Below are 25,591 nucleotides of genomic sequence, written 5' to 3' on the forward strand. Positions count from 1 at the left end.
AAACATATTTTTTAATATAAGCATGTCTCGTGGACTTCCCTGGTGGCGCAGTGGTTGGGAATCCGCCTTCCAATGCAGGGGATACGGGTTCAAGCCCTGGTCCGGGAAGATCCCACATGCCACAGAGCAATTGAGCCCGTGTACCACAACTACTGTGCCTGCGCTCTAGAGCCCGCGAGCCACAACTACTGAAGCCCGCACGCCTAGATCCCGTGCTCCGCAACAAGAGAAGCCACCGCAATGAGAAGCCCGTGCTCCGCAACAAGAGAAGCCACCGGAATGAGAAGCCCACGCCCTGCAATGAAGAGTAGCCCCTGCTTGCCATGACTAGAGAAAGCCCATGCGCAGCAATGAAGACCCAACGGAGCCAAAAATAAATAAATAAATAAAAATAAGTATGTCTTGTGCAATATTTGGGACATACTTATAGTAAAAGATAAGTGTTGTTTATCTGAAATTCGGATTTAAGTGAGTGTCCTGTATTTTATCTGACAACCCTACTCAGGGCTTCTCTGAGCTGCCTCTAACTGCAGAAGAGGGCTGGAGCCCATATGTGACTGGTTCAGGGCCCGCAGGGTGTGCTGCACCCAAGGTGATGAGGAGTGAGTCAGGGCAGGTTGTGGACTTCCAGGAGAGAGGCAGCCCTTCCTCACCTGTGTCCAGGCAGGAAACTAATTTCTGTTGATCAGCAAGTGCTGGCACTCTGCTCAGCCCTTCAATATTATCTCATTGAATCCTCCTACAACCCTAGGAGTTAGGCACATGTGATCACTATGATTCCCACTTTAGAGATGAGAAGACTGCTGGGTCTCCCTGAGGTTAAGAGCACAGGACTGTCAAGTGGAAGAGAAGGAATTGAAGCCCCGGGGCTGGTGCCAGGTCTGGGATTAGCTCATCTTCCAGGCCCTTCTCTCTGTTAATCCCAAGGGCTTAAGGTGGGGAGCAGCCTCCACCTCTGAATCCCTGGGACAGGAAATGTTCCCAGTTTCCCTGGCACTGGGCCAGGGTCTTGTCCAGGCTCACATGCTTGCTGGAGACTCCAGGCTGGGAGACAGATCTGCCCAGTTCCCCTGCTCCCCGTCTGGCCGGGACATGCCCAGCGGCATGAGCTGCCCATGGGCACTGCCCTCCGCTGTGCCGGTGCCTCTCAGGCCCAGCCTGCGCTGAGCCCCGGGGTGGCCTGGCCAGCTTCCCTGCCGTTAGCCCCCTGAGCCAGGCCAGAGGGGTCCCTGAGGAGCTCTGGGCTCTAAGTCCCAGCCCCTCTCTGAGGAGGCGGGCAGCGGGGCTCGGCAGCCAGAGGCTTCTCAGCTCCTAGCTCTGGAGCCAGATGTAACATTGACCTTAAATGGTAAAAGCTCCCCAGAGTGAAGAGAGGCTGGCCGGAGGAGGAAAGGGGAATAACTCAGTTTTAGGTAAGTCGTTGCTATCTCCAAGAATAACCTGCCTCTTCAGCTGGGAGCAAGGGAACACTTCTCCTCCTTAAAGGTACAGGGTACTGGGATGGGGGCGCCTGACTTTAACTTTCCAGGGGAGTTGGCTTGGTTGGATGGCATTTCAGCCGAGTATTTTTATTGTTGCTGTCATAATTTTCAAATAAGAAGTGAATCTTGCCCGTCCTAACTTAACTAAATTGTGCTGCTTTTGCTTGCTGTTAGAAAGCATGCACAGGTTAGGGTGAAAATGTGGGTTCTGGCTGGGGATCCACAACCCCAGATTTCCTGTGGGCCCCTTTGGAGCAATAGAGGGTCCCCAGATTACATAAGCCAGCTGGTCAGGGCTTTCCCCACACCGCCTGCTACCCCTTCCCCAGCCCTGCTCTGTGCTTACTTATGCCTCTCTCTGCCCCCCACTCCCACCCTGTGCCACCCGCCCCCTGTCCCCCTTGGACCTGGTGCTGGCCCAGCCCTGTCTCCCTCCCTGACCTGCCCCTGCTTCTGTCCCTGCACTTCCCATCCTGTGTTCTGGTCACAGCCCCTGTTTTATATCCCTGTCCCCATCTCTCCTGTCTCCAGCTTTGCCCCCGTGCTCCTTCCCTGCACCCTCAAGGGGTTGCCTGTGCCTTGTCTGTGCTCCTAGCCTGCATACCTCCAGGAGCTCGGAGTCAGAGCTATTCCTAGAGTGAGCGGCACTCGGGCTGTCTTTCTCCAAAGGAAAGGCCAGTGGAAGCCAGAGGCCAGAGAGGGGCCCAGCTGTCTGCTCCCTCCTGCCCAGTAAACGGCTGTAAAAGCCTGGAGATGCTCTGTAGATTGAGTAAATACAGTGCAGGATCTGGGACCCCTGGCTGGCACTCCCACCTCCCAGAGCTTGGCAGCTGCTGCTTTTTTAACACTCACTCTTCAGGCTGCTCTTTGAGGGTCTCGGGGGAAGTAACGCAGCCCATGGGTCTCCTACAGGAAAAGGGAAGCAGCTTCCCAGGGCTGTTAGGCTGGGAGCATTAGGGAGCCAGACCTGCCAAGGGTTCTGTTGTCCCCACCAGGGGGCAGTGACGTGCTGGTGAGACAGGTGGACTCTGGACTGCCCCTCAGCCGTCCTCTCTGTGGCTTGGCAGTCAGCAGAGGGACTGTTTGATGAGGAGGAACAGAGGCCCTGATGGGTGGGGAGGAGAGATTTAGGAGCCCCCAGACTCTGCTCTGAGCTCTTTGAGGCAGGCGGATGGAGATAGAGAACTCAGTTCTCTTGTAGTAAAAGCAAAAGGAAGCAGGAGAGAAAATGGATATGAATTGACTTTGTGCCAGGGTCTGTGCTAGAACTGTTATTTAATTTAATCCCTGTGGTAGAGATGAGGACATTGTGGTTGAAAGAGGTAAAGCAATATGCTGAAGGGAACACAGTCTGTAGGTGATGAGCAGGGATTCCAGCTCAGGCCAGCTTGGTCCAAAGTGGGCACTTCCAGTGTTAGATGCCACCCTGCCTCTAGTTAGTAACCAGGGTCTCAGGCAGTTATTCAGCATCACAGTCCAAATGATGGGAAAATCAAGGGGATTGCATTTGCCCCATGAACCTTGGAGGCCAGACCCTGAATTCAGGTGACAGCCCAGGGCAGCCTCACTGGTTGAGATGCAGAGGCAACACGACTCCGTGACCTTGGACACACCCTGCCTTCTCTGCGAGGGCCTTCCCCATGGGAGAAGGAAAACAGGTCAGACAGACAGACAGAAAACCTCTCTGCTAATCGGCTACAGATGTAAAAAAGGAGTTAGAGAAAGCTGGGCTTAATCACCTCTCATTACTTTCTTCCCAGTACTTTTAAATTTATAATTCTTATTCAGAGTTTTTCCCTGGTAATAAAAGTAATGTGTATTCTTTGCTAAACTTTCTTGGAAAATATAGAAATAAGTATAAGTAAGAAATTCAGAAATAAACATAAAGAAATAAAAGTTCCCTCGAATCCTATCACTCAGAGATAAATATTGTTAATATTATGGTGTGTTTCTTTCTTTATATTTCTCTATATTTTATAAAACTAGGGCCTTACCATGTGTGGTTTGGTAGTCTGATTAAAAAAAAAATTTTAAGGGAATTCCCTGGCAGTCCAGTGGTTAGGACTCGGCACTCTCACTGTGGTGGCCTGGGTTCAATCCCTGGTAGGGGAACTAAGATCCTGCAAGCCATGAGGTGCAGCCAAAAAAAAAAAAAATTCTTTTTAAAGACTTTATTTTTTTAGAGCAGTTTTAAGTCATAGCAAAGTTGAGAGGAAGGTCTGCATAGAGATTTCCCAGATCCCCCTGGCTCCCACACACGCAGAGCCTCCCCCAACATAACAGCCCAACTGGGGTGGCACATTTGTTACAACTGCAGCTGATGAGCCTACACTGACACATCATAATCACCCAAAGTCCGTGGTTTACCTTAGGGTTCACTCTTGGTGTTGTACATGGGTTTGGACAAATTGTATAATGACATGTATCCACCATTATAGTATCATACAGAGTATTTTCACTTCCCTAAAAAATCTTCTGTGCTCCATCTATTCATCCTTCCCCACCAACCCCTAACAATCACAGATCTTTTTACTGTCTCCGTAGTTTTGCCTTTTCCAGAATGTCATACAGGTGCAGACAAACACTATGTAGCCTTTTCAGACTGGCTTCTTTCACTTAGTAATATGCATTTAAGATTCTTCCATGTCTTTTCATGGGTTGATAGCTCATTTCTTTTTAGTGCTGAATAATATTCCATTATCTAGATGCACCACAGTTTATTTATCCATTCACCCACTGAAGGACATCTTAGTCTTTTTTTTCAATTTTTTAAACACCGAAGTATAGTTGATGTGCAATATTATGTAAGTTACAGGTATACAACATAGTGTTTCACAATTTTTCAAGGTTGTACTCCATGTGTAGTTATAAAATATTGCTATATTCCCTATGTTGTACATTATATCCTTGTAGCGTATTTATTTTATACATAATAGTTTGTACCTCTTAATCTCCTACTCTTATCTTGCTCCTCCCTCTTCCCTCTCTCCACTGGTAACCACTAGTTTGTTTTCTATATCTGTGAGTCTGTTTCTTTTTTGTTATATTCACTAGTTCGTTTTATTTTTTAGATTTCACATATATGTGATATCATGCAGTATTTGTCTTTCTCTGTCTGACTTATTTCACTTAGCATAATGCTCTCCAAGTCCATCCATGTTGCTGCAAATGGCAAAATTTTTTTCTTTTTTATGGCTGAGTAGTAGTCTGCTTTTTTTTTTTTTTTTTTTTTTTTTTGCGGTACGTGGGCCACTCACTGTTGTGGCCTCTCCCGTTGCGGAACACAGGCTCTGGACGCGCAGGCCCAGCAGCCATGGCTCATGGGCCCAGCCCCTCTGCGGCATGTGGGATCTTCCCGGACCGGGGCATGAGCCCGTGTCCCCTGCATCGGCAGGCAGACTCTCAACCACTGCGCCACCAGGGAAGCCCTAGTCTGCTTTTTTTTAACTGAACATTCTATCATGATTATTTTCTCATGTCATCAAAGATACTTCAAAACATGATTTTTAAGGGGTTGTATCCTACCAAATAATTTTAGCTGTGCAAAATTTAATCATCATTCCTCTCGTTGGGCATTTACAAATGTGGTTTTTCTTTGGGGCCTGTCTCAGTGGCACACACATGATGGCTTTTCTGTCCCTTTTGTGGAGTTTGGAAACTCTGCGCTCCCAGGTGGGCTTATGCAGTACACCCTAGGGTGTGGGCTTGTTCTGCAAGACGATATTAAGTGAGATACTGACTCAACTCAAAACACATGGACTCACATCGGAATTGCCTTTTAAGTTCTTTTCTGTCCATCTGAGTTAGCCCAGCAGTGCGGGTGCTGCAGGACTTTCAGTACTGAAACCAGACGTCAGGCAAAACCAGGCAAATCAGGGCAAGTTGTTGTCCTGGGTTTGAACCTAGTGTGCCTTCAACATCTTTCACATGCTTGTTTTTCTCTCTTCTTGACAAAATGAGAGCAAGTCGTGGGCTTGGAGGCTTCGTCAGGAATAGCTAGAATTTAATAACCATTTTCGCTAAATGTATCTTTACAACTAAGCCCTCTCTATTTGTGGTATAAGTGGTACTGACTTTTCCACAGATGGTAGGGGTATAAAGTTTCCTTTTAAAATAAATGTGATGACAGGGGAAGCTAACACTTGCTGAGCGCTTATTGTGTGCTAGGTGCTGTTTCTAATGCTTTCCTTGCAGTTCCTCATTTCATCCTCCCAGCAGCCTCTGAAGTAGTTACTACTGTTATCCCTATTGTACAGATGAGGAAACTGAGGCACAGAGAATGTAAAGAACTTGGCCAACAACAGAGAGCTGGTAAATGACCCAGGCAGGACTGCAACCCTGGCTTTCTGGCTCATTGCCAGTCAAATGAAAGAAGATTAAACCAATAACTATATAGGTGGCAAACAGGCATGGGAGAAAATGTGAGGGTGGTGTACAGATGACTCAAGTTTAGGAAACATTGGCTTGGAGGAAACTGGGGTTCTGTGAGCAGGGGTATCAGTGGGTACAGGATGGGGTGGGGGGAAACTGAGCCACCCCAGCAAAACCAAGGGAAAGTTAGGAACCTGTGGGCCTGTGGGAGAGGCTGAAAGGGATGGGGCCATCCAATGATCACAGCAGGGCTGCATGGCTGGGACGTGGTGCAGAGGGCATGCTGGTCACCCCACGAAGGGACACACAGAGGCTACAGGACATTCTGCCACTGACAGGCTAACCTGGAGGGTGTTTCCAGAGAGCCCAAGGTTCCCAGTTCATCAGGAGAAGAAAGTTTGAAGATGCCCTTGCCTTTACTCATACAGGTGTGGTCAAAAGAGCACTGGCTCCAAGTTGGGAGGAGGGCTTGGCCTTGACCAACTCTTCCCTTGTGATCACAGTGGGAGCTGGTGCCTGGAGCTTGAGGCAGCATCTTGCCCTGCTGGAGAGCACAGGCCCTGGAGTGACCATGCGACTCCACCACTGACCAGCTATATACCTTGAGCCACATCTAACCTCTCCAAGCCTCAGTTTCCTCTCCTGTAAAACAGAGATAATGATGGTGCCCACTTTGTACGGTTAAATCCCTCAGCCTGGTGTCTGCTCTTAGCACCCAGTAAACATTAGGTATTATTATTTCTAGCCTCTGTCCGTCCCACCCCCAGAGATTCCATCAAGGACACTTCTGGACTGGTTGTGAGGCTCTGACTGACCATAATTCTGGGTCCCAGTCTCACCTCCATTAATACGCCAAGGGCAGTAGCAGACTTACGCTCTAGATGACTGGCCATTGGTACCTGGTGGGGTCTTTAAGGAGGCTCAGTAAAAACACCTTCTTCCTCCACTTAAGTTCTAATGCTCGTCGAGAAGTCAGCCTAATATCACTCTTATGACTGATAAAGTTAATAGGAGAATGTGGTTTCCATTCCATTCCAAAGGCAAGCAGGCTTTCTAATATTGAATTGAGCAGACTGACCTCCCAGCCCTATGTAGTGCCCTCCAGGGGAGGCAGGCCCCTTTAAATCTTAGAGCCTGGAAGAGCAGAGCAGGACGTGTGTCCCAAGAGGAAGGGAAGAGGAAAGGTCCGACTCTTCATGTTACCACTTCTTGAACTCACCATCAGACAGCCATTCCCCTGGGGCAGAGCCAGGAGTCTTACATTTTTGAGGCTCCTTCCACACGGAAAGAACAGTCACGTATGGAGAAGAAGCATTATGCTTCTAACAGAACTGCAGTGATGGTCTGGCCCAAGTCATGTTGCTAAGCTGCAGGGCTGCCATGTGGTCCCAGGAGGGCAGGCACCCTCCTGGGACCCTGCTTCCTGCCTGATGGAATGTCACCCTTTCTCCTCCTGAGATGCCTGGGAGGCACCTGTTTGAGGACAAGTGCTTCCCTGGGCAAGATAAGCATCCAACTAGAAGTATCTGGTGTGATCTTTTTCTTTTTTTTTAATGGAAGTTCTGTTTAGGCAGCTCCAGCGAGGGAGCAAATGACCATTCTCTCCTCTGGGATACTTCATATAGACAAGAGAAGAGAGGGAAGGAAACTACCTTTGTTTGGACATGCTGTACATGCCAGGCATCTTGTGTATAATAGCTCATTAAGTCTGTACTGTGGCCATATAAGGGAGATATTTATGAGCAACTGATTCAAGGAGGTTAGGCCACTTATCTAAGACCGTTAACTAGTAACCAGTAAGTGAAGAATGGGATGTCAAATCCAAAACTATCAGACCCCCAATCTGTAGCAATTCCCATCACTCTGTGGCTTATACACCAGGCCACAGTGCAGAGTGAGAATGTCCAGCCCTCGTCCCTGCTCCTATAGTTTGAGCCCAGGAGGTCCCCGCACTGCTGCTCAGAGCATAGGCCCTGAGCTTTGGGGGCAGGAGTCTGGGGCAGCTGTTCCACTAGGCCAGCTCTACTTTGCATCTCTCTTTTGTCTCCTTTTAGCCCGTGACTGTCTTTATCAGGTCTCATAACCTTGTCCATGAACAAGGCCCTTCTTCTGTTTAGTTGGAAAATACAAGTCTAGAACCATGAGCTTTTTATTGGCAGGAAATGCCATGTCCTGCATTGTGAGTCTTGAGTCACTCTCTCTGACTCACCAAGGCTTGTGTTGGAAAAGTTCATAGATAGGCCATGGTCACCCAATCTACCACAGAGGCAGCATGGAGTAGGTTGGGACCTCAGGTTCTCAAATCAAATGACCTGAATTCAAGTCCCAGCTCTGCAACTTACCGTGTGACTTTGGGGGAAATGATCTAACTTCTGTCTTACTTTTCTTAACCGTAAAATGAGGCTGATGGTGATAATGATATAAATTGATCAAAGAGTTGTTGTGAAGATGAATGGATTGATGTATCTACAGTACTTGTATGTGTATAAGTACTCAATAAATAATAACCGTTATTTAAGCTCCGATTAACATCAAGCACAGGTAACTCCTCTATTTTGTGTCTCCAAATGGTCAGGTTTCCCTAAGGGCTATCTTGCCATGATATTTTCAATTTGTTTGGGGATTAGTTCCCTGGTAAAAAGACTGTAATGTCCTTCTGGACTTCTTAGCTCAGACATATTTCCTGTTTCCCAGCTGAAATAGGAAACTGGTCCCTGATGGAAGGTGATGCTGATGAGGCTGAGTATTGTTAGGAGGAATCTAGATGGTGGATGCCAAAAGGACTCCTTAAGGATCATGGTCTTGGGGATATTCAGGGTCCTGGACCTATCTCTAAGCCTGGTCTTTGGTCTGGAGTTGATTATGTACATGGAGACTGACTCATGATAATCAAACTCACAAGAGACTGAAGTATGTAATTCTGAATGTCTGTGTGCTAATGTATGGGGAGGAACTACCCTTTCCAGTGACCACAGTGCCTGGGAGGTGGAGATTTTGCTCAGAAGGTGGAAAGTTCTGAGGGGTATTTCATGTAGGCCATAAAGCGGCCTGATAGCCATCTCTGCCTACAACAGAGAGACTCCCTCAGAGCACAGGAGAGGTCTCTCCCCTGGGAACTTTAGATAAGCATTTCTCTTTGGAGTTGGCTTTGTCTTCTGTAGAAAGATGGGATTTGTTGGAAGGTAGTTCAGAGAATCAAAGGAAGGAGTAGACCATTAGGCTCCAGGAAGACAGCCCCCAGGGCAGTGCTAGGAACTTGCCAGTGTTTTCTCTAGAGCAGAGGGGTTCTCTAAGGCAAAGGGTTTTTGACGGTTCATCTCATCAATTAAAAAAAATTTTTAGTATGCATTTATGTGTAATTTAATTTATCTCTAATTTATGTGTATTTATTTTAAATTAGATTCATGAGCTACTGTATTAATGTGAGTTATTTTATAAAACATGTAAAATTAGAAATTTTAAAGACTGAGAAAGAGAAAATACTATTTGAAAATCTTGCTTTATGTTTTTAACAGTGCCAGCAGCTTTTTTTTTTTTTTTTTTTTGCTTTCCTTAAACGAGTATTCTTTTTTTTTTTTTTTTTTTTTTTTTGCTGTACGCGGGCCTCTCACTGTTGTGGCCTCTCTGGTTACGGAGCACAGACTCTGGATGCGCAGGCTCAGCGGCTGGCTCACGGGCCTAGCTGCTCCGCAGCATGTGGGATCTTCCCAGACCGGGGCACAAACCTGTGTCCCCTGAATCGGCAGGCGGACTCTCAACCACTGCGCCACCAGGGAAGCCCTAAAAGAGTATTCTTTAGTAAGAGAAATGTGATTAATTATTCCTTATTATATTTTAAGATCTCAGCACTTTGGAGAACCCCTGGCTTTAATGACTGTCATCGTTAAACCAGCCACTGTACCAATCAGTCTCCCAGTAAGGAACCAAATCCAACTCAATTGGCTCAAGAGACTTTAACAAAAGGACTATTTATAGAGGTTTGGAAACCACAAGGGATGAGGCCCAGGTACGCCCCCAAACTAGCAGCAGCAGGGAGCCGTTACCAGCCCTAGCCAGGAGTGGCGAGAGAAGAAAATAATGTGATTGGAAGCCAGTGAAAAGCTGGGGAAGAGGGACCATCCAGGATGAGCTGTAATTAGGGAGGGATACAGCCACTGCCACAGATGTAGCATAGAAGAAAGGAGGGGGCAGGGAAGGAAATGCCCAACCTGTCTCTCCCCCCACCTCCTGCTCGCCCATTGGCCAAACTCAGCCAGCAACCATGGAAGCCCAAGTGATGCATCCCATAGTTGTCATCTGGGAGCAGAGAATGGATCCTGGGGCAGGGCAGGGAGAGGGAGGGCAGGCAGAGGATAGCCAGCTCAGATAGCTGATGTGGAAGAAGGTATCCTTACTTACTGAATTCTAAGTGAAATTTTCAATTTGATCCACCGGTTTGTAAAAACTTTTTTGAGAGTTGCTTGTGGTGTTAGTGGTAGTAATATCTTCACTCCACATTTTTTGCAGGAGGCTTGTAAGGGACTTGCCCATTTTATGGTGGTTGGCTTGGTTAAAACTAGATAAATATATTTCATGCATCCACTTGGGCACATTCAAGATGTATCATACTTCGCTGAAAGCAAATGACTACATGAGTGCGATGTCAGTCCCTTAGCATTGGAGAATTTCCCCTGTTTCCTCAGGACATTTCGCAAACTGGTTGTGACAATGACCTTTCAACATTGAATGAAGGCACCATTGCCAGTCTGCTTATTTAATACTAAGGAAGTAAGAATAAATAACAGTTTCCAACTGTCTTCCCATATTCCACTGGATCATCTTACATAGTCCCTGGGCATGCATACCCCACCCTGAAGACCACTGCATTAGCACTCAGCTCCTGTCTTGACCAGGTTCCAGTGGTTCCTAGTCTCTGTCCAAGGTCTTGGGGGAGAGACCCCGATGGGCCCAGCTTGGTTGGGTCTGTACCAATCAGCCATGGTCAGGTGACAGGAACATGGGGTATCGATGTGGCCATGGGGAGCCATCCCTTGTATATAGGGGTTCCTTTTAGAGAAGGGGAAATTGCTGAAAGCAAAAGTCTCTCCAAAAGATCTCGTCACATGCTTATAATTGTCTTCCTGTCCTGCCTTCTGGAGAACCTGGTCAAGCCTCCCATCTCTTCAGCCACATTTACAGACAATTTCTTGGGTTACTTCCATAGATGACTAATCATATCCCTTGCATGTGGTTTTTCACATGGCTGTACATCAGATGGCAGCCTTGTTTTCCTGCTGTTATCTCCATGTAGAGCCAACATTCCCAACAATTCTGGGGTTCACAGGACCTTACACTGGTTGGGGCAGACTATTTCTCTGGTTAGCTGGGTTCAGCAGGGAAAGATGGGTGTGGTGATTACATCAAGGATCTGGCACATTTAGATCCAGAAACACTTGCAAGTTGTCCCTCTATCATGACTCCTACAGACTGTAAACCACAGAAGTTGCATAGGCACGGGAACAAAGAAAGCCTGACTTAAGAGTCCTGGACGGGGAGGTTCAACTTGCTGAAATCCCCAGGAGCTTGTTTCACTTGACAATAACAAGAATAATAATAGTGTACTTATTTCTATCACAGCTATCATTGATTGAGCACCGGCTACATAGTGTGTTAAATGCTCATATACATTATCGCATATTTCTGCAATGCCTTGTAAGATCGGTAATAATAATATCTATATTTTACTGATGAGAAATCGAGGCTTTCTGAGGTTCACTCGGGTTTACACAGTGGAAAGTGGCAAGGTCAAGGCTAGGTTGCCCTTGATGCAAAACACACACAGCCCATCAACAGATAGAATCTCACACTTGGAGCTATCAGGCCAGGAGGAGACAGACGCTGGGCCAGTAAGGTTTTTCAAAAGGTTAGATCATTATGGGTTTATTGAGAAGTATTAAGGGAAGCTAGAACCATGGCAGGTTTAAGGTGGTTCTTGGTAGATAGTGAGTGAATGAAAGAATGAACCCTCCCAGGTCTGAAAACAGTAAAAGCTTTCCAATATCCACCCCTGGTGCTGAAATGAAGACAGCATATAAGCAGTGGTCCCAGGTCCCAGGCTTGTCTCTGCTTCCAACTCATTTTGTGCCCTTGAGCAGATCACTTCTCCCTTCTGAGACCTTGGTTTCCTCATCTGTGAACAGTTCACCCTCCAAGGCCCAATGGTCCACCCCAGTGATTGCATGATTGAGGCCAGCCCAGAGCAATAATTGTGTCAGACGCTGAGTCTGTGACAAAGGAGGATAACAGATGTGTTAGAAGGGTCAGCTGTTATTGTGCGTTCTCTAAAAGCCCATGCAGTGCTTTTGGGGACAGTCAGAACTGGTATCAGGTCCAAAGTAAATGGATGGCTGTGTTTTTAAGAAAACATTTGCTGCTGAAGGGACTGCTTATTCATTCTCTTTTTGTTAACAAGGCATTTGACTCATGCTTTGGACAGTTGCTGCTCCGATCATTGTCACTAACAAAAGCAGCCTCTGGAGCCTGGTCCCTCTTCCCTTACACTATGGGGCCAGCTGCTCCCAGCCCTCCAGCTCTAGGAGCACATGAGTGTGTCCTATGGGGTGGGGATTGGGGACAAAAAGACTGGAAGTCCCTTGAAAGGGATTTGGGGCACCAGAATTTGGGGGCCTCCAAGAGGCATTGGGTACCCCTCAGAGCTCCCTACGTGGAGATCTGGAGAACTGAGGAGACTCAGAAAAATGGTATAAGCAGCTAACTACATCTTGGGGACTAAGTCTAATGCAAGTTGAAATGCCCATCTCCATCCTATAGCCAGAAATTCTAGAAGAGACCATCCTATATGGAATACGCAGCCAGCACTAAGTGAGTATATGAATGCCAAGAGCTCCTGGATGGCCTTGGCTGCCAAAACTGTTCTCTGTTGCCCAGTAGCACATTCTCATTCTGTATCTCATGTGATCCTCCCAGAGGACCATGGAGCCACATGATCTGTGTCACCTTTCATGAATTCTTCAGATTTCACAGTCTTATTCACTATAGATAACATAGCTCCTTCCATTGCCCCCACCCCTGCCCCCAGGGCCACAGTAGGATTTTGGTGGGCTCTAGGCTTTTTTTTTTTTTTACTTTTTGGCTGTGCCACATGGCATGTGGGATCTTAGTTCCCTGACTAGGGATTGAACCCACACCCCCTGCAGTGGAAGCGCGGAGTCTCAACCGCTGGACTGCCAGGGAAGTCCCTGGCCCCTAGGCATTTTTGCCTTCATGAGCCCCTTCTTGCTTATGAAATTTATAACTCTGTTGGTATAAAGATAAATATATTAATGTTATCTATTCAAACATTTTTTTACCTAAAAGTTCATTTTTTTTCCTTCTGACTCTTAAACGCAATTAAAACATTTTAATGGACACTAGGTGCTGTTCCTACCGGATATAATGGATGAGTCAGCCCTGCCCCCTCACCTTACTGTTCAGAGCGTGGTCTAGGGACGAGCAGCATCAGCGTCAGCCGGGAGCTTGTTAGAAATGCAGACTCTCAAGTGCCGCCTCAGAACTACTGAACCAGAATCTGCAGCTTAACAAGACCCGCAGGTAATTTGTGTGTGTATTATAGCCTGAGACATGCTGTCTACCACACTGTCCCATGGTACCGCTGGGGATATCTGGATCATAGGTCACACTGTTACCCCAAATTACAGCAAGAAGTTCAGTAACAGAAAATCCTATGTGGAAGATAACATCTAGCGTTAAATGGCTGTGTAAATGCCAAGAATTCCTGGACGGCCCTGTGTGCCAAAGGTGTGCTCCTCTGTTACCCAACTGATGTTCTCCCTCCTCTTCCCCTCCCCCACCCCCATACACACACACACACACACACACACACACACACACACACACTTACTCAGTGGAGAAGTCAGTCCCAGGCAGAGGGGTCTGACCTCTTTTGCTTCTGAGTTGGTCCTTCCAGTTTTTCTGTGAAGCACCTGGCCTCCAGAGCCATCTCAACAGAGACAGAGGCAGATGCAGGAGGCACAGCCCTAAGTTCCTCTACTCGGAGGTGACACCAGTCTCTTGGGCAGAGCTAGTTATATGGCCCCAGCCAACTGCAAGGGAGGCTGGGAAATGCAGGGGAACACAGGAGTATTCAGGGAGCACTAACCATCTCTGCCCCAAGTGGAGAATCAGTGAGACAAGTAACAGCTACTGCAGGGCCTGAGGCCTCCCAGAGGCAAGACATTAAGAAACTGGGATGTGAACAACTAGAGACTCAGAGCTTGCAGAGAAGTCTTTTAAGAGCTGAGAGAGTTAACTCAGAGACAAATGCCTGCCCTCCCCCAAGGTCTTACTCTTCCAGTAAGGGGGAGAGAAGAATCAACTGGGCAACAGAGAATGGTTTTGGCAGCCAAGGTCATCCAGGAGTTCTTGGCATCCATATACCCACTTACTGCTGGCTATATATTCCATATAGGATGGTCTCTCCTAGAACTTGTTGCTACAAGATGGAGACTTAGTCCCCAAGATGCACACTTAAAGCCGCTAAGATTTTAGGTTGGTTGCAGCAGCTACTGTAAATTACCCTAATTCACTACCCAAGCACCCTTGTCATAGACCCCTCTCCCACTTCCCCAGAAGGAAAGTGACAACCTGTCACTCATGCTGTGCTCTCCTTGTGGCTTGACCATCCAGCCTCTGCCTGCTTAGTGCTCTAACCCCACCTGCTCTGTGCCTTGCCCCTGGATTAGAGGCTTACTACGTTCTATGTTATAGGGAAGGAAACTTGAGATCCCACTGGAAAATAAGTAAGGAGAGTGCAGAATCTTGGTCTTCTGACTATTACGTGCCTGTCTGTGAGGGAGAAAAAAATGAAGTAGAAATAAAAGGAGGTTTTCACAGGCATCAAGGATAGGAAGGGTTATTCCTAGGGAGCCACAGCTGTCTTTTAATTGGCTTTGCACCATCTTCATTAAGAGGTTTTATAGGGCTTCCCTGGTGGCGCAGTGGTTGAGAGTCCGCCTGCCGATGCAGGGGACACGGGTTCGTGTCCCGGTCCGGGAAGATCCCACATGCCGCGGAGCGGCTGGGCCCGTGAGCCATGGCTGCTGAGCCTGCGCGTCTGGAGCCTGTGCTCCGCAATGGGAGAGGCCACAACAGTGAGAGGCCCGCGAACCGCAAAAAAAAAAAAAGAGGTTTTATAATATCAGAGGCCACTGTTGGCCTGGGGGCGAGGCTCGAGAAGGATTGAAAATGCCAGCTAACATCTAGTGAACACTGACTATGTGCTGAACATTGTTCTAAGAAGCTTACGTGTAGAATATAATTTACATCGTTATCATCATCCATGTTTTACAAGTGAGGAAACTGAGGCACAGATAGAGAAAATAACTTGCCCGTGGTCACGCAGCTACTGTGCAGCAGGGCTGAGATGTGATCCCAGGCAGCTTGGCTCCAGAGCCCACGTCACAACCACCATGCTCCCTGAGCTCTGGATACCCACTAATTAGAGGGCTTGGGGGCATCTCTGACCAGTACTATGAGGAGGACACATTGAGCTACTCCTTGAAAAAGGAGTCATTCCATAGTCATTCCATTTGACATTCCGTAGTCAAATAAGTCTGGGAAACTCTATACTTTCTCTCCCTCTCGGAGATTTATCCTGCATCTTTGCTTCTTAAGGGCTGAGAAAGCCTACAGGACAGAAACCTGCCTCATGCTGTCATCCGCAAGTGTATCAAAATGTGGAACCTTATTTTCAGAGCTCATAGCAGCACCCAGAATGAGGGTTGCAGAGGACATACTTTGGGAGAAGCTGGCTAGGGACATGTGTGCTTGAGTGGATGCAGCATCTAGAAAGCCCTCACCCCTTGCAGGACTGCCAAGGCAGGCTCTAAGGGGGCCAGGTCAGCTCCAAAAGCTGGGAGGCAGATGGTGGCCAGAGTGGGGACAGCACGGGCTCTACTGGTTTCCAGTCCTGCCTGGTCACCCTCAGCTCTGTTGCTCTGGAGGAGTCGCCACAGGGCACTGAGTCTCAGTCTCCTCATCTGCAAAATAACATCTTCCTTCTAGTGCAGTCGGGGGATTGAGTGAGCAGATGTTCCTAAAGCGTCAGGGACAGTAGTATGCTCTGATGAATGGTGAATGTTGTCATTCTGTTGTCTATTTTGCTTGCCTTATTCTTTACAGTCTTCTAGGTGGTTCTACGTGGAACTAGCATATGAGGGTTGGAAGCTTCCAAGGAGCAGGCTGGGCCAATTCCACCCTCTCAGGCTGGAGGTTGTTGTGCCTCTTTTCTGCTCCAAAGCAGGTCAGGGGACTCCCCAGTCCAAGAGAGAGTCTCCTCCTGAGAAGGGGAAGGGGATGCTCTCAGGTTGGATGAAAGAATAAGGAGGAAATGTCAAGAGCTGAGGTGGAGCTGTGGGACACACTCAGATTTAGCTCCAGATCAACATCAAAAGGGAGCATTAACCCAGGACTCCAGCAGGTCCCAGAAGATCCAGAAAAGGCAAAAGTTGACCTCCCTGCTACAGGCAGAATCTGCCCCAGGAAAAACGTTCTGATTCTGAATGAGGTGCCAACTGGCAGAGCGTGTGAAGTCTGCGCCAGCACTGACAAGTCACCTAGCAAGGCGCATTTCTAGACAATGAGGGACCTGAGAATACATTTCAGAAGGCGATTATTTTTAAAAAGGCCTTGGACAGAGAGGGCCACTGTGGTTGTGTGGAAAGGGTGCTGGGCTGGGAGTCAACCTCAGCTGGGCCCCTGATGGCTGTGACCTTGTCAAGTCACGCCACCCCACAGGAACTCAGCCTCTTCATCTGAAAAACAGACATAATAGTATCTACCCTGTAGTATTTCTGTGAGGGACAAATTAAATAGTGGATCTTAAGTAGCTTAGACAATAGAAAGCTCTAAATAGCAAGAGGTTAATATTAAGAACTAGGAACACCCTTTAAGCATTGCCATCAGGAGACAACCATCAAGATGAAATAGCTTCCTTTTAAAAAGCTGATGGGGCTTCCCTGGTGGCGCAGTGGTTGAGAGTCCGCCTGCCGATGCAGGGGGCGCAGGTTCCTGCCACGGTCCAGGAGGATCCCACGTGCTGCGGAGTGGCTGGGCCCGTGAGCCATGGCCACTGAGCCTGTGCATCCAGAGCCTGTGCTCCGCAACGGGAGAGGCCACAGCGGTGAGAGGCCCGCGTACCACAAAAAAAAAAAAAAAAAAAAAAAGCTGATGGACTCTCCCAAGGTGAAGTCAGCCAAGCTGACCTAGGATGTTGGTGAAGATTAAAGACGACAAGCATAAGAGGCTTCCCAGTAGATGCAGAATTACTATCTGACCCAGCAGTTTCACTCCTAGGTATATACCTAAGAGACTTGAAAACAGGTGTTCAAACAAAAACTTGTGCAATAATGTTTATAGCAGTACTGTTCACAATAACCAAAAGGTGGAAACAACCTAATATCCATCAACTGATGAATAGATAAACAAAATGTGATATATCCATGCAATGGAGTATTATTCAGTCATTAGAAAGAATGAAGTACTAATACATGCTACAACCTGGATGAATCTTGAAGACATGAGGCTAAGTGAAAGAAGCCAGACACAAAGACCACATACTGTATGACTCCATTTATATAAGATACCCAGAATAGGCAAATCTGTACAGACAGAAAGCAGATTAGTGCTTGACAGGGCCTGGGAGGAGGGAAGGAATGGGAAGTGAGTGCCTAATGGGTATGTTTCCATTTGGGGTGGTGAAAAAGTTCTGGAACTAGGTCGTGATGATAGGCGCACAGCATTGTGAAGGCACTTAATGCCACTGAACTGTACACTTTAAGATGGTTTAAACTGTACAATTTATGCTATGTGTATTTTACCACAATTTAAAAAAAGTTCCTGGTGAAGAGGAAATGTGATCCCAAGGCTAGATTCCCCTCTCCTAGAGTTCAGCTGAGGGGAGGGGTAGGGGCCTCAGAGCTTGTCGGCTGGAAGCTGAGGTCTCGTGTCAGCAAATTTACCAAGGGCCTGTGGCAGGCAATCCTTGTGTGAGGGCCCCAGGGGGCTCCAGAATCGAGGACGACGTGCTTCCTGCTCTCAAAATGTATATACATTATTCTCACTAAGGACGGACTGACAAGTACTATAGATGACAAGGGATTAAGTGCAGGGCAGTGGGCCATTCATTCTTCCCTGGTCATCTGTGCAGGCTTCTCGGAAGAGCAGATAGTTGAGGAGGTGGAGTCTTGGCAGGCTGGTAAGGAGGGGAAGGGCTTCCAGGGAAAGGCACGTGGTGGGTACGGGGTGGGGGGATGTTTCTGAGTGGGGAACGCGGTGCTGTGAATCAGGCGCGATATCTGCGGAGTCGGGGGATGGGGGAGAGGGTCCCGAGAGAGATGCGCTCCAAAGGCAATTAGGTCAGCTTGTGGAGGGCCTTGAAAGTGGAGCTGGGGAAATGGGGACTTGCTCTCCAGGCCGGGGGGAGCCAAGGAGTCCTCTAAGTGAGGAGTAACATGACTAAGCCCATGTTCGAGAATGATCAGTGTGGAGGAAGATGGCCTGAAGACAAGGAGGCTGAGGACGGGAAGGTGGGCTGTGGCCTCATCTCTGCAGGGCTCAAGGAGGCCCCCTTCCTCCCCTCAACATCCCCACCCCAAGAAATGACAGCGGGAAGGGTAAACCAAACTGGTGAGCTTTGCATTAGCCAAGATTCTTGTTTGCATGGAACAGAAACTCATTCAAATTAGATTAGGCAAGAACCAGAATTTTCTGGGTCTCATAACTGAGAGGTCTAGGGCAGTTCCAGAAATAGCTGGATCCATGGGGCTTGTTCCCTCTTTCTCTCAACTGTCCTTGGGTTCAGATCTCTCCTTAGGCAGCCTTTGCCTCTCAGCGGCACTGTGGCACACACAGGTCCTGGCTTACAGCCTCCTCTCAGAACCCCCAGCAGCAAGAACTCCCCCAATCATTCCAACGAAAGTTGCCAAATTGAATTTATTGGCCCATTCTTAGTCTCGTGTTCATCCCTTGTGAATCACCAGGGCCAGTGGTGTTCTGATTGGCCAGGGCTGACCCCACCCACCCCAAGCACAGAGATGAGGAGATGCTGCTGTTACCAGAAGAGGGGGGACTTTCTGCTAAAGGGGCATAAATTGTAGCTGTCTCCATAAAGCATCAACCCTGTGCCAAGCCATTTACACATCTCATTTCATCCTCTCAGCCATCCTGAGGTGGAATCGGTTACCTCCCTTTTACAGAGGAGGAAACTGACTTGTAAGCTAACTTGTCCTCCCTCCCTACCCCAGCCCCAGCACTTTCTCTGTTCTGTGCTGCATAGCATCTCTTAGGGACGCCAAGTACAGCCACTAAGGAGGGTGACAGCTAAGGAAATAAGAACTAAAGCGCATGATCTTTAAGCTGAGAGACACTCAAACTGCATTCAGTCAGACAGCTCATGCAGGGGTTGGAGATCCTGACCACTTAGCTGTTGGAAGATCGGAGGTCAGTCCAGTTGTTGGAGATGCTCCTTCTCTGCCTCACTTCTGTCCCGTGAGCCAGGCAGCTGGGAATCACTGTTGATCAGGAGGTTGGAGAGTGGGGGTGTGTGCATCTCTAGACATGGAGTACAACTCAGTGGTGATGCAAAAGCATTCACTGTAGACAACTTCACAAACACCATAGCTTCCCTGCCCTTAGCAAGACATCGCAGAAGAGGGTGATGGGGCATTTGTCAGGGAAGAGGGAGTAAAGGGCATTCACGCATAGAGCACAGGATGTACAAAGGCACTGAGGCATGCTTGGTGTTACAAGTCTTCATGATGATAAAATTCCCTGGGAACCCAGAATAATTCTATCAGGGAGAGACAGGCTGCCATGGAAATGGCTTCCTGTGGCATCAGCACCAAGCTAGAAGCTCAGGCTTCCCCAGGTGATTCTGCTTCCCTAGTCTTCATTTTTAGGAATTAATTTACAACTAATGACAGAGAGTCACCCAGGTCACTCTCTGCCCTTCCAAGCCATGTGCCAGGTTAAAGGCCTTTGACTTGGTAACAGCAAGCAGCATAAATCTAGAGCATTTCCTGTTTGGGAAACAGGGCAAGTGATGCAGTGTCAAGAGGGCCTGGGCAGGAGTGAACACAACCAGCAGAGCTTAACGGTTGCCCAGATCCCCACTGGGGTCTGACACAAGGCACTCTGGGTGAATGGGGACGTTCTAGAAATACTGACATCCTCAGGGGACTGGCCTGGCCCAGGGTGGAAGGCAATTTTAGATGCTCGACTACTATTTTTGGATTCACTACTGCTCCAAATGGTGGGCAGCCATGGAGGCCTTCAGGGAACCCGAGCACTGTTTCCCAGCACAGCTCTGATTGAGCCTGCCCAGAATGCAGGCCAGTGCCCACTCCCCGCATGCTCTGGGTTTTGTGCATTTCCTAGTTATATACTGGTAGACAGCACCCAAAGCACCCAATACTAACTCCTGCAAAGAGAATTCATCACACACTAATACAAAGGGATCAACCACCATCTTAGGATATGACTCAAGACTATGTCAGGGATACTGTGCAGCTTGGACTCTGGCTAACTTAGGAGAAAAGGGATCAGAGCCAGAGATATCCAGAAACTTCCCTGGCTTTCCCTTCTCAGAGTTGGCTGAATCAGGCAGGGAGCAGATTCTGTGCAGGGAACAGAGTCACTTTTCCTGTTGAGCTGAGATTTCCTCTCACGTGCTTGTCAGCAGTAGAGGGGCCACAAGACAGGGGAACAGGCAACACAGGATGCCTTTATTGGGCTAGCTCTGGATGGATGAAAGGAATATATAAGAATGTGTTCTGGGAACTTTCCAGCTGAAAGCCCAGAGGAGCAGTGCTGGTGTGCTTGTCACAGGTCACATTCCTTTCTGTTTCCAAAGCTAGTCCTTACTGATGAAGGGGAAGAGTGCAGGGGATCTCCAGACTGTGATGAATCCTGTCCTTGAGCCTCGTTTCATAGAGACTTCAAGACGTCATTCCCGTTTGTGCCCATACCTGGAAAAACAATATATATTTGAAGGTCTTTGCTAGCAGAATTCTAAATGCCTCAGGTGAGAAATGATGTACCCTGCAAAGATGATTTGACTTTTGGGAATGTTGCATGTGTTGAGTGTGGTCTGGAGTGAGTGTCTGGATGTGGATGTGCAGTGTGCATACGTGGGCACACGTGCTGCATCCCAGCTCTCACCATCCGTGCCTTGAGTGCCTGATGAGAGCTCTGTCTCTTACTGTGGAGCTCAGTGGCTTGCTCTACCTGGTTTACTGCTGTACACAGAGCTTGGCTTTGAAGATGATCAGTAAATATCTGCTAAATGGAAGAACAGACAAGCGATCTGCACGTGCATCTTGGCAAGTTTCTCTTTCTTTTGGGCGTAGTCTTGTCTCCACGTCTCTATGTGTCTGTCTCTCTGAGCTCATGTCCCTGGTCCCTTCATCTCTTCCTATTTCTTTTCGTCTTTCTGTTGTCTCTTTCTCCTTCATTTCTCCTCTCATAACCCCATACACACACATATACTCCATCTCTTTTCCTCAACCTGTCTCCCTAAATTTCTTGTTGTTTTCTTGTTTTTCTTTTCTCTTTTTTGGGGGCAAAAGTTTCATTTTTAACAGCTTTGTTAAGATATGATCCATATAGCATATAATTCACCCAATTAAAATATACAATTTAAAAATATACAATTCAATGGTTTTTAGTACAGAGAATTGTGCAGCCATCACCACTATTTAAGTCCAGAACATTTTCATCACCCAAAAAGAAACCTATATCTATTAATAGTTACTCCCCATTCCCCCACATTCCTCTAGCCCTAAGCAACCACTAATCTACTTTCTGTCTCTATAGATCTCTCTATTCTTGACATTTTGTATGAGTGCAGTTATACAATACATGGTCATTTGTGACTGGCTTCTTTCACTGAGCATAGAGTTTTCAGGGTTCAACCATATTTCAGCATGTGTCAGCACTTCATTCCTCTTTATAGCTGAATAATATTCCATTGTATGGATATACCATATTTTATTAATCTATTAATTAGTTGGACATATGGCTTGTGTCCACTTTTTGGCTATTATTAATAATGCTGCTATGAACATTGTGTACATGTGTTTGTGTGGACACATGTTTTCATTTCTCTTGGGTATATACCTAGGAGTGGAATTGGCAGATCATATGGCAAATCTGTGTTTAACCTTCTGAGGAACTGCTAATGTGTTTTCCAAAGTGGCTGTGTCATTTTACATTTCCACCAGCAATGTATAAGGGTTCCAATTTCTCCATATCCTTGCCAATTCTTGTTCTTATCTGTCATTTTTTTTAGCCATCCTAATGGGTGTGAAGTGGTATCTCATTTTGATTTATACTTCCTGATGGCTAATGATGTTGACCATCTTTTCACATGTTTATTGGCCATTTGTATATCTTTGGAGAAAGGTCTTTTCTAATCTTTTGTCCATTTTAAAATTGTTTTTTGTCTTTTTATTACTGATTTGTTAGAGTTTTTATACATTCTGGATACAAGTGCCTTATTAGATATATTATTTGCAAATATTTTTTCCTCTCCTATTGGTTGTGTTGTCACTTTCTCAATTGTACCATTTGCAGTTCAAAAGTTTTTAATTTTGATGATGTCCAATTTACTTATTTTTTTTGTTGTTGCCTGTGCTTTTGGTATTGTATCTAAGAAGGTGCTGCCTAACCCAAGGACACAAAGGTTTACTCCAGTGTTTTCATCTAAGAGTTTTATAGTTTTAGCTCTTCCATTTAGGTATTTGATCTATTTGGAGTTAATTTTTGTATATGGTATAAGGAAGGGGTCCTACTTTATTCTTTTGAATGTGGGTATCCAGTTGTTTCAGAACTATTTGTTGAAAAGACTGTTCTTTCCTCCATTGAATTATCTTGGCACCCTTGTTGAAATCAACTGACTACAAATGTAAGGGTTTATTTATGGACTCTCAGTTCTGTTCCATTGATCTATATGTCTATCTTCACATACTACCCAGCATCATGTTATCTTACTGTAGTTTTATCTATTAAGTTTTGAAATTGAGAGTTGTGAATTACCCTTTTTTCCCCTTCTTTCTTAAGGTTTGTTTTGGTTATTCTTGGTCCCTTGCATTTCCGTATAAAATTTAGGATCTGCTTGTCAGTTTTTGAAAAATGGCTACTAGAATTTTGGTAGGGATTGTGTTGGATATATAGATCAATTTGGGGAATATATCATCTTAATATTAAGTTTTCTGACCTATGAACATGGGATGGCATTCTATCTATTTAGGTCTTTAATTTCCTTCAACAATGTTTTGTTATTTTGAGAGTGTAAGTTTTTCATTTCTCTTATTAAGTGTATTCCTAATTATTTTATGCTTTTTGATGCTATTATTAATGGAACTGTTTTCTTTTTTTTTTTAATATTTATTCATTGATTTAGGCTGTGCCAGGTCTTAGTTGCGTCACACAGGATCTTCGTTGCAGCATGCGGGATCTTTAGTTGTGGCATGCAGACTTCTTAGTTGCAGCATGCAGACTCTTAGTTGTGACATGCGAACTTTTAGTTGCAGCATGCATGCGGGGTCTAGTTCCCTGACCAGGTATCGAATCCGGGCCCCCTGCGTTGGGAGTGCGGAGTCTTACCCACTGGACCACAAGGGAAGTCCCTGGAACTGTTTTCTTAATTTCATTTTTGGATTTTTCACTGATAGTGTATAGAAATATAGTTGATTTCTGTATATCAGTCTTGTATCCTGCAACCTTGCTGAACTTGTGTATTAGTTCTAATAGATTTTCGGTGGATTCCTCAGGATTTTCTCTGTATACGATTATGTCATCTGCAAATAGTGATAGTTTTACTTCTTCAAAACCAGAATTCTTGGGGCCTACTCCAGAGCATTTTTATTTCATTAGAGGGTCCTGAAAGGAGCTTTCTGGCTGGCCTAGAGAAATACTAAAGCAGTTATTCCCCCTAATTCATTGATACCAATTCCAAAGATTAGCTGTTTGAAAAAGAATTGAATTTAAACCCGATATGGCTAAGAAATTCTGTCAGTAGCTGTATTCGTTTGCTAGGGTTCCCATAACAAAATACCACAGACTGGGTGGCTTAAATAACAGAAATTTATTTTCTCACATGTCTGGGAAAGTCCAAGATCAAAGTCTCAGTAAGTTTGTTTTCTCCTGTGGTCTCTCTCCTTGGCTTGCAGATGGCCACTTTCTTGCTGTGTCCTTACATGGTCTTTCCCTGTGCACACACATCCCTGGTGTCTTTCTGTGTGTTCAAATTTCCTCTTCTTATAAGGACATGTGTCAGGCTGAATTAAGGCCTAGTGGCTTCATTTCAGTGTAATCACCTCTTTTAAGACCCCATCTCCAGATACAGTCGCATTCTGAGGTGCTGGGGGCTAGGGCTTCACTGTGTGAATTCTTGGAGAACACAGTTCAGCCCATAGCAATAGCCTTACTGGTTTTCTTCTGAGAGATCGGATTTCTGGTTAGTTGCAACTAGTGAAGCCAGAATTTATTTAAATAACCCATTCACAAGACTACCAAATGACAGTGACCTGCAGCCAGAATTAAAAGGCACTGCCTCTAGTCCTGAGCTAAAGGATCCTCACTTGTGATCTTGCATGTTCCTTGAGCTCACTTTTGTCAACCTGCCCTAGAGCCACATCAAAGAGGGTCCAGCCATCAGACTCAGACATGCATATAACACCTAGAACCTCTATTTATACTGCCTGCTTGAAAGAAAGTAATTCCAGATTCTGCTGGGTAAACAGTATGGTGACATACTTGCATGAGGAGTCCTTCTGTGAAGTGAAATGTGAAGTTCTTAAATGGAAAGATTCCCGTGAAATGAACTTTAAAGTTCTGAAATGCAAAAGCTCACTCTAATTTTGTTCTTTTTTGAGCAAAGAGTCAGCTGTGGAAGTTCAAGATACTAACTATTCTTTGCTCTTTAATTCTTACAATAGCCAAAAGCAAAATTAGTTATGTCTATAGAAACCAAAAATCAAGCTTTCTCTCCAGGTATTCTGAGCTGAGGATACATCTCACTTCAGCTGGTGAAATTATCTCCCTCTTTCCTCTGCACAGTCTCTGCTCCCTTTTTCAGTCTTTTATTTTTAACTCTCTTGCCTTCTGAGTGTTTTTATTGACATCTGGCCACAAACCCTTTTAGCAGGCGTTGTAAATCACCCATAGGGAAATCAATAAAAACCAGTTCAATTCATAGTTAATACTGATTTGCTCCCAGATAACCAGGATCCTGCAGCCTCAGAAGTTATGCCCATGGGGGGATCTGCAAGGAGAGTGAAGGGTAAGGGGGGCATTGTGTTCTAAAACAGGAGGTGGGCAGCCAGCTCCCAGAAGCTCAAGGAAGGGATGGACTTTGGCCTATGTCCATGCTTTTCTCATCTGGCCTCGAGGGAAAGCTCTGTGTTTCCATTTCATCCAACTCAGATTTTTCCAACCACATCAGTGGCATTTTCTTATCTTCTAAGAATCTGCTTCAGAGTTAAAGTATCTTCTTTAAGCCTCTAGAACGGGCAACAGGAATGAACTGCTGGATTTGTTGGGGAGGGAGAAGATGGCAGAGTTAGTTACTGTAGCACAGAGGTTGGAAGAGGAAAGAAGCTCTGTCAAGCTGTCTGTTGTCAGGCCACTGCTTTCCATCCCCTCCAGGGGTCAAATGTCAGAACTTTATTGTACAGAAGGTG

General features: G+C 46.3%; 1 protein-coding gene across 5 annotated transcripts in view; it reads left to right on the forward strand.

The window, feature by feature from the left end:
• The first annotated feature begins 1,142 nt into the window (after positions 1-1,142).
• Positions 1,143-25,591, forward strand: part of IRAG1 (inositol 1,4,5-triphosphate receptor associated 1) — a 118,103-nt gene continuing 93,654 nt past the window's right edge. For 4 of the 5 annotated variants that reach the window (XM_081239687.1, XM_081239688.1, XM_081239689.1 and 1 more), the window contains exon 1: positions 1,143-1,412. In XM_081239687.1, the coding sequence (XP_081095813.1) occupies positions 1,346-1,412 (67 nt within the window). In that variant the 5' untranslated portion in view covers positions 1,143-1,345. Of the gene's footprint in view, positions 1,413-13,388; positions 13,443-25,591 lie in introns of those variants that run through there. The other variant, XM_081239691.1, reaches the window with a different exon arrangement.

Source organism: Mesoplodon bidens (genome assembly GCF_964165515.1).
Source record: "Mesoplodon bidens genome assembly, chromosome: 7".
Taxonomy (NCBI): domain Eukaryota; kingdom Metazoa; phylum Chordata; class Mammalia; order Artiodactyla; family Ziphiidae; genus Mesoplodon; species Mesoplodon bidens.